General features: G+C 29.1%; 1 protein-coding gene across 1 annotated transcript in view; it reads right to left on the bottom strand.

Annotated features, from left to right (window-relative positions):
• Window positions 1-1,217: 1,217 nt before the first annotated feature.
• Window positions 1,218-9,201, bottom strand: part of LOC106458861 (vinexin-like) — a 73,637-nt gene continuing 65,653 nt past the window's right edge. The window contains exons 22-25 of the mRNA XM_022385211.1: window positions 8,000-8,099; window positions 5,669-5,751; window positions 3,735-3,902; window positions 1,218-1,484 (exon numbers count right to left, since the gene is read on the bottom strand). Of these exons, the coding sequence (XP_022240919.1) occupies window position 1,484; window positions 3,735-3,902; window positions 5,669-5,751; window positions 8,000-8,099 (352 nt within the window). The 3' untranslated portion in view covers window positions 1,218-1,483. The remainder of the gene's footprint in view (window positions 1,485-3,734; window positions 3,903-5,668; window positions 5,752-7,999; window positions 8,100-9,201) is intronic.

Here is a 9,201-nt window from a genome sequence, read left to right as displayed (position 1 = left end):
CTATGTGTATAATTATTAATGTTAAATATTTAAATATATATATATATATATACAAACTCAGTATCCTGTATATATCTATATATAAATTATTCACATGTTATCATACTGTGATTTGTTCATATCTTTTTGTCTTTCATCATTATGAGAAATATTTCTCTTTTGTACAGTGTTAATTTAAATACAGTTCTTAGAAAGTATTCCTCTAACAAAGAAATATTAATATACTTGACTGCCTACCTATAACTGAGTAACTGAATTCATGATTATTTTCTTGTTTTTGGCTTCTAATTATCATCATTTTAATATTTAAAGATATATATATATATGAATGTATGTTTCTTCGCAAGTTTAGAAATGGAATGTTAAAACTTTTAACCCTGTAGAAGTGTTTGTAATTAGGCTGGTTTTTGAAGCAATTTTTTCTCTTTCATAATATTTAAATATTTCAACTTCTTTGAATGTTGTGAACTTTTCTTGTTGTAAAGTTTTTGTGTTGAATAAAGTTTAAAAAGTTAATGTATTTGAATTTTATACATCTTTTTTTATCTGTGTCCTTACATGTCCATAAAGTGCGGATACTGTCTGATCCAATAGCTTATACATTTGTGTGACCAGATGTATTTAACTTAATGTATATATAGGTATTTCACATCTCATGTTGATTAATAAGAGCTATGCCTGAGCTGATATTTCTTATGTGCATATATATATATAATCAGTTTTTGTCTGTCCTGAAAATGCACACTCACCTTAATATCTAAATGCACATATGAGCACACTTTATTTCAATAGACGTAAACAAAAGGCAGATGTAAATACACTCAGTAGATATTTTGTACAACAACATTTTAAAAGCTTATCAAAGTTTTTATAAAGATCTAAAATTTGGTTGCAGAATAACATTATAAGTTTATTTATTGATAGTATTAAATATGCTAAAGTTTAACCCTAACTAAACTAAAGCAAAAAATGTACACAAGTAACAGTGTTAATTTATCAATGTTTTGATTATAAGCCATACTTAATAAAGCTTACCTAACGTTAGGCCTAAGACAAGTGAACTTGTAGGTTTAGGTGTCTGCGATTAGAATTCTTTTGTATTATTCCAGAAATCCTGTATTTAAAGAACCTACTGTTGCAATAAAGATACTAATTGGACCCCAAGTTTTTGCAGGTTTCTGCTAGTATATATATAAAGCTAAGTAAAGCAACAAAAGTTTTTTTTTGTGTAGATTTTTGTTTATTGATGCAATAACAGTTCTGGCAACAATATGTAGCTGCTTGTTAAGAACACTTCATCTAGTTCAGTACTATATTATTATAGCAATATCATTCATTAGTATCAGCCAAGTACTTCAATATATATGTAATATAACTTTTCCATAATGCGAAGATCTTGATCACAAGATAGGAAGCTGAACTTGTTCTCTGGCCATCTTGGTGCATGTCAGGTGGACTTCTGCTGTGTCTGATGTAAGAAGCATCTGTCAGGAGGAAAATTCATTAAAAATAAGCATGAACACAATCTGATCATGAAATGATGTGCAGATGATTTCTGACTAAGAAGGACTGGTAGATGGTTAAATATCTCTAAATTTAAGATCCAAAAAGCCAGTGCAAACATAATCATTGCTTTTGAATCAATCTGGTATAGAAATTATTTCAAAACTTGAAACTAAATGATAAGATGTGGCACATTTTGAATTATAAACTGGACATTCTTGTTTAAAAAATTTTACTTAAAAAATGTACAGTTTTGCAAATCAAGCTAATAGCATAGATTTTCTACTTATACTGTATGAAGTCTTTGGGGGGGGGGGGAGAAGAGTTACAGCAATTAAATAATTTGGAGCTAGGAGTGGAAATGTTTTGGTTACAGAATTTATAAGAACACTGTATCCAGCTGCTATTTCCTAAATTATAAGTGTGAACTTTTTAACCCAATGTTTTAGTTTCACTAACTGCATGAGAAACCAGTTTTAGACCTTACACAATTATGCTGAGAGATATTTTTTTAAGATGAGATTAAATTGGCTTAAAGCTCCCCACTTCAAGTTACTTTATAGTCATACAATGACTTAAAAGTCAGTTTTAATTTTTGAAATTTAATAGCTTTTTCAAACATAATAATACATTTCAGTTAATTTCTATATTAAATAATATTTGATTGTATTTTGCTTTATGATTAGACTGAAGATCTTTCTGGTATCTAATCCAGTTGGTTAATGAGAGCTAGACCTGAGCAGCTGTTTCTAATGTAGTGTGATAAATGTGACTGTGAGATTCAACTTGTAACAAAATAAAATTTTCTCGTTGGTCTTGTAATATAGCTCAGTTGAAAGAGCATTATTGTAAGCTGGAAGCCCTGGGTTCAAGTTCTGGTCGGGGTACGATAGTATTTCTGTGGTGCTTAAAACTTAATCGCATGGAAGGCAGGAATTATTCTTTTCCAACTTCTCATTCCTCCATAGGGAAAAAAAATCAATTCTAAACTTAAATTGATGAAATTGTTTTGGTCTGAGAACTAAATAAATCCCTGTTCGATATCAAATAAACAATCATATTTCCATTAAATAAATTATATTCCCTTTTTACTAGCCCTCACACGTGTTTGGTCAGGGCCGGATTAGGGCTTAGTGGGGACCTAGACCCAGATAATATTTGGGAATAATAACAATGATGATAGTAATAATAATAACAACTCACTCTTGCCTTTATTCTGCTAGTTTTATGAACTATATTTTTTTACTTTGGTGGCCAGCAGGGCCTGGGCCTAGTTGTCCTATGTGTTAATCTAATAATGCATTTGTTACAGTTGATGATTTGGTTGTTAGTTAAGAATTCAAATGAATTAGAGAAAAATTAGTATCAACTTATGCAGTTAAATTTGAAAAACTTTAGGAATACTTATCTGTTATATAGCATACAAACTTTTTTTCAGGTTTGTAGGTGTAGAAATAAATGAACCAAAACTATGTTTTTTGAATATTTTGAAAAGTTAGGCAAATTATTTAATCATGGCAATGTTTGAATTTAATTTTTTCTAAAAAAAATTTAATTAAGTTAAAAACCTTGAATTATTATTAATTTCAAAATACCTTCAGCAGTGTATGATAAACAAGCACACAACATATCTTGTATTTGCACGAAATTTGGCCATCATCAAATAACTTAATGATAAAATTTAGCCAAGCACTTTTAATTGTTATTGATTGCTACTTAATTTATTCCTAAATTGCCTAATTCTTTATGTTCGTAGAGAAAAACTTGCAATAACTTATTTACGGGCAAACAACTTTTTATCAGTATTTCAACAGCCTTTTTCTCAATGACATAAAACTGTGCATATCAAGCTAGAACTCTTGAGTCATATAAAACTTCATTATCCAGTATTAAAAACGAAAAGCTTAGTCTTGATTCTGTGTCACATTAATTCAGAGTAAATTAACCTGTTTTCCTGTACAGCAAATTATAGATGAAAGTCCTAAACATTACCACTCTGAACTGGTTAGAAGAGGGTTAATTGTAGTTCTTTACTAAAAGATTCTAATTTCTTGTACATTAATTTTTGTGTTTACTTCAACCAAAATGACTAATGGTTTGTATATGTAGTTACTTTTGATGGATATATCAAAATTCAAATGTTAAAGGATAGAAAAAGTTTCCTAGATTTTATGTTGTTTAGATGTGTAGAGAAAATTATAAATAAGAACTTAGCATCTAACAACGCTTACCAGATTTGTACTACGTAGTTCCCTGGGAAAGTCCCAAACAAACTTGTTTTTAGAGATGTACCAACATACCATCCATCATCACACTTTTCCATCACATAAATTGTGTCTCCCTCACTAAGCTGTAGCTCATCCTCATGTTGTGGAGTGTAGTTATACAAAGCTCGAAATCTGCACAAAAACACATGGAAAAAAGTTTTGTTAAAATGTAACTAGATTGTACATTAGTTTGTTCAAAATCTTGGAAACTGATCTTAGTAAATTTACCTTATTGACTTTTTCTAACAGGTGAAATGGTACTGAGTTCCATAAATATTCCCAAAAAAAGTGATTTTGGTATATTAACTAATTTATTAGCCTTTTGGTGTGATTAATAACCTTGTTATCTATTTCTTCATTGCCTATGAGTAGGGCAACATAATCACAGATTCTATAAGATATTAGTGTGGATCGGTGTAAGTAAAGAAAATTAACAATAAAACTTATGTGGATAAGTGTACTCAATATTACTTGAGTGGTTGCCTTCATATCAGACAGAGACAAGTATGTTTGTTTACAAGAACAACATGTTTTCATTGAAGATGTAAACAAAATTAGAAAACAAATTTTATGAACTAGTAATTCACTGTAATTATTCTACCATGCATATTTCAAGTTTTATGACTATAATAAAATAAATAGCACTAATTATTACTGGATATAATAATGTACAAAAAGAAGGTGATAGAAAAATGTCAGTTTTGGCAAGCATAGACTAAAGTCTATAAGTTTGTTCATTTATCAGTTGAACTGAAGTCTGTTAGCTTGTTCATTTATCAGTTGGACTAAAGTCTGTAAGCTTGTTTGTCAGTTGGACTAAAGTCTATAAGCTTGTTTGTTTGTCAGTTGGACTAAAGTTTGTAAGTTTGTTTGTTTGTCATTTGGACTAAAGTCTATATGCTTGTTCGTTTGTCAGTTGGACTAAAGTCTATAAGCTTGTTTGTTTGTCAGTTGGACTAAAGTCTGTATGCTTGTTTGTTTGTCAGTTGGACTAAAGTCTATAAGCTTGTTTGTTTGTCAGTTGGACTAAAGTCTATAAGCTTGTTTGTTTGTCAGTTGGACTAAAGTCTATAAACTTGTTTGTTTTTCAGTTTTCTCTACAGAAATTATCTATATAGAAACCCTCCATTGTCCTTACCTAGAGTTACAAAGAATATTTTACATTATTATTATCAAACTTTAATATTCTTGCATGTGATTTCTCAAACTACTAAGTTATTTTCATATATTTGAAACATCATGAACAGTAAGAGCATTGAACTGATAAGTTATTGCAATTTCTGTACCATAAGTTATATCATTCAACTTGTTTACATTATAGATCAGCATTAGTGACTTGTCTGGAAATTAATCTGAAATACAAACTTGAACCTAAATATTATTCACATCTCTTTATTACCTCTACTATGAAAGTCTAAACTGTAAATATATTTTATTTTATGTCAGAGGTATAACCACTCAAGACCCAAGGCCCACCAATCAGAGTTTGATTGATGGTTCTCATGTCCGAATACATCAAAATAGCACTTTTTTTTAGCTCCATATAATTTTCCTCCAGGGATTTGTATGCCTCCTGCCCATCCATCATAACTCCAGACCCACCCAGTATTTCCTACATGGCTATACTACTAGTTTATGCATAGCTTTAATAGCAATAGCCAATAGTTAATTTTATATTAAATACATAATCAGTAAGAAAGCACAAGTGTGATAAATTTAAATATTGGTTACAGATCTGTTTCTTTAATATCAAGTGCATTGTTCAATGTTCCTGTTCGCATAAGTTATTCACAATTCAGTATAATATTAATTTTCTCAAGTTTCTAAATATCTCACTGAAACTTAGTTTAGAAAAGACATTTGATTTGACATTTATATCCAATAAGTAAATGACTTACGGGGTGGGTTCATTAACAGTGTTAATGTGTAGACTTTCCATTACAGGTTGCATAGTACCTTGTTGTAGAGGTTGAAATGACTTCTGAAAGATAAATTCTATTACAGTTATACTTGGTTTACATTAAAGCATAATTACAAGAAGATAAAGAATTGTAAAAATATTAATAAAGTATACATGACTTCTGTACATAAAAAACTAGCTTATATAAATACTAAATATATATAAACATACCCAGATAAGTCTAAATAATAAATAGTTTTACTTAAAGCCTAGACAGCAATATAAAACTAAGTTTGAGTAATCCAATAAAGTTATATCTATATAAGAATAAATCAAATGAATTATTTAAAAAAAGTAGTGCAAATCTTTAGATTTTATTATTATTAATCTTTCTTTTATTTTCCAGCTTCCTTGTTTTGGGTATTGTTGACTAGATGTATTTCACTGTCCAATGTAAACAAAACAAAATTAACAAGAGTTCACTAACAGCCTCTTTGACTTCATAAGCACTACTATGATGTCTTAATTTGTCTCATTAAAATACTAAAATACTTTTTTCTTAAATTATGTTCATATACTAGTGAACTATGGAATAATTTTTTATATTTGATTATCTGTTTGTTCTTGAGCATAAAACTGCACAACCACAGGAATCAAACCATAAATTTTAACATTATAAGCCCTTACATTTATAACTGAGCCACCAGAGGGATTACATATTCAAGAGCTCTGATTTCTTATTGTATTAGTAGATATGTGATCCATTTTTCCACTAATGTTACCTATTATTCCAAATTTCACATTTTTTATAGAACAGGTATCAATCATTTACATAAGCAGACTTGGCAAGACAGAAGTATTTTTTTTACATTTTAGAAATGCTAAGAGTTTTAAGACAAGGCGTAATTTAGGCTGATGGATAATTTGGAAGGAAAATCTAAATTAATTTTTCTATAAAAGTTATTAACATTATTAATTTTTTTGATAAAGTTATTTTTGGTTTCAGGAACAATAAGTGCAATTTATTCTTTACAAATACACCACTGAAGTATGAATATTGTTTTGAAACCATGTACTTAATATTGTTACTCCAATAGTATTGATGACTGGCACTTGAAAAGAAATCATATTAAACACAATACATGATTTGATGGAACTTTTCCAGCAATCAGTTTAATCAACAAATCAAAAATACTATGCAGTTGGGGTCAATACACGTTCTAAATCACCTGAAACAGCTGTTATTACTAGACTCTTTATTATTATTATTATTAATGAAAGACTTAGAACAGCAACAGTACTGTTCATTCTGCATGAGTGTTTATATAAGTTCACAAACCTTTATATTTTTTAACCTTTTATAAAAACCTACCAACTTGAGAAATACTAGGAAATGAAACTTGAAGTAAATAAATTTTTTATGGTGTTTCATATAAGCATCATTTTTATATTTTTGACCACATCAAAAAATTCAGTATGAACAAATTAATGGTTTAACATCACCTGTGTGGCATACTAATTACTCAAGAAAAAGATTTTATCAAAAGTATGTATAATATTGTGTGAAATAACATAAATAAATACGAAGAGGCAGTTTACATTGAGTCCCCAGAGTCACAAAATTCTCACAGATTATACAGCAACATTCGATATAGCCAGAAAGTATTATAATAAAACAACAAGATAATATTTATATTGTTTTGTTTACTAATTACCAGACTGACAGAAAAGCTATCAAAAATTTACTTCTTCAAAGAGAGCCACCACTAGTAAAATGAGTAACAATACACACAGGATTACATTTTACAGCAGGTGTAAACAGAGATATAATAAAAATGGGACAAGATATATGTAGGTTTGGCTTATCGAGACCAGGGCAACTGATACCGTATTTTAGTTGAAATCTGAAACTAATTTTTTCTTTCTACTTCACACCTAACTCTTAGATTTAATCTGTTTTTTAATCATACAGTATGTGTTGGTTCTATAACACCTAAAGAATGTATCATCTAAACACATATTCATTACCTCTTTTTCTCTATTCTGAATACTCAGTGTACATGCATAAGTTCACAGTGTATCTCTGCATATTTTCTGAGAGGGATGATTGATTTAGATTTGTGTACTCTTAAAAGTCTGTTTGTTTTAGTGCAAAGCTACACAATGAACTATATGCGCTCTATACACAAAGGTGAATCAAACCCAGAATATATGATTCTAAGTCTATAAAGTTATTGGGGTACAAAATCTTACAGAAAAAAAAAGACTTGTATGGTAACTTAAGTGAAAAGTTAAACTATATTAACAATAATATTCAAAGTACACTTACATTTACAAGGAGTGGAACCTTAGGTTCAAGGTAAACATCTGTGTGATTTTGGTAGTTTGCATTCTGATGAGAACTTACAGTACCATTTATAATTGGCAAGCTAAAAGATGTAAAAAATAATAAATATTACTGATATTATATTCTCACAAATGAAACATCAACTATTATACTCCAATTAAAATACTGAAATTAGACAGTTGATTGAGAGGAATGGTAGATCTCATGACCAAGATGTAAAAGTTGGCAGAGAACTACCAGTGACTCTCTATACAGCAAGGATAGTTTTGCTGTTTCTAGAGTATTGGTGCTCCTAAACTACATCAGGCAAAAAATCGTTTCCACTTTTAATATGCAGTTTCAAACAATCTGAACTCGCATGTGAAAAACAATTCAATATCTATATATACAGTTAGATAAATAAATCACCAAAGTAAGGCAAAAACATACTTCTTCCTCTGTTTCTAGTATGTTTTCCAATACAAATAAAGTGACTTTTGAAATTCTGTATCTATGTTACATGACATCCAAATTTCCATGATATTTCACTTGTTTGTCAACAACAAAATAAACCAGGGAATACATCTAATATGACATTTATATAATTCATATTGTATCACAAATGATACAAAAAAGAAGAAGCTTGAGATAGTAAAACATAAATCTTTCCTGTCTTTAGGTATTAGTATTATGTCTTGTATTATTCTATTCACACAAATACATTGAATACATCAGTTAACTTATGGAAAACATGTATGTATGATAAATATATGTATATGATATCATATGCAGACTGTATTATATCTGTAAGTATAAACCCTCCAGTTGTAGTTTCTCTAACAATATTTTTCGACAGATTCTTTTAAAAAATATATTAGTTTCTGTCTCATTAAAATACTAAATACTTAAATCTTATCTTTAATGCATATGCTAGTGACGTAGGAAAAACTTGAATTTCACTTCTATATGTAGCTGGAATAAATTTCAGCATTTTATAATTTAACATAAAACATAACATAATATTTTGGGACAACACGGAACCTATTGGTCCATCTCGGCTGTTCCATCCTCAAGATGAAATTAAAATTATTAAAAATGAAAAAAAATTATAAACCCAGCCATTTACATAGATATACTTATCAAGCTTTTTCTTAAACTCACTTAAATTTACTGCCTCTACAACATCTGAAGGCAACTATTCAAAA

Source organism: Limulus polyphemus, unplaced genomic scaffold (genome assembly GCF_000517525.1).
Source record: "Limulus polyphemus unplaced genomic scaffold, Limulus_polyphemus-2.1.2 Scaffold524, whole genome shotgun sequence".
NCBI lineage: Eukaryota > Metazoa > Arthropoda > Merostomata > Xiphosura > Limulidae > Limulus > Limulus polyphemus.
Note: the sequence above shows the minus strand (reverse complement) of the source record. Positions and strands in the feature narration are given on the sequence as shown.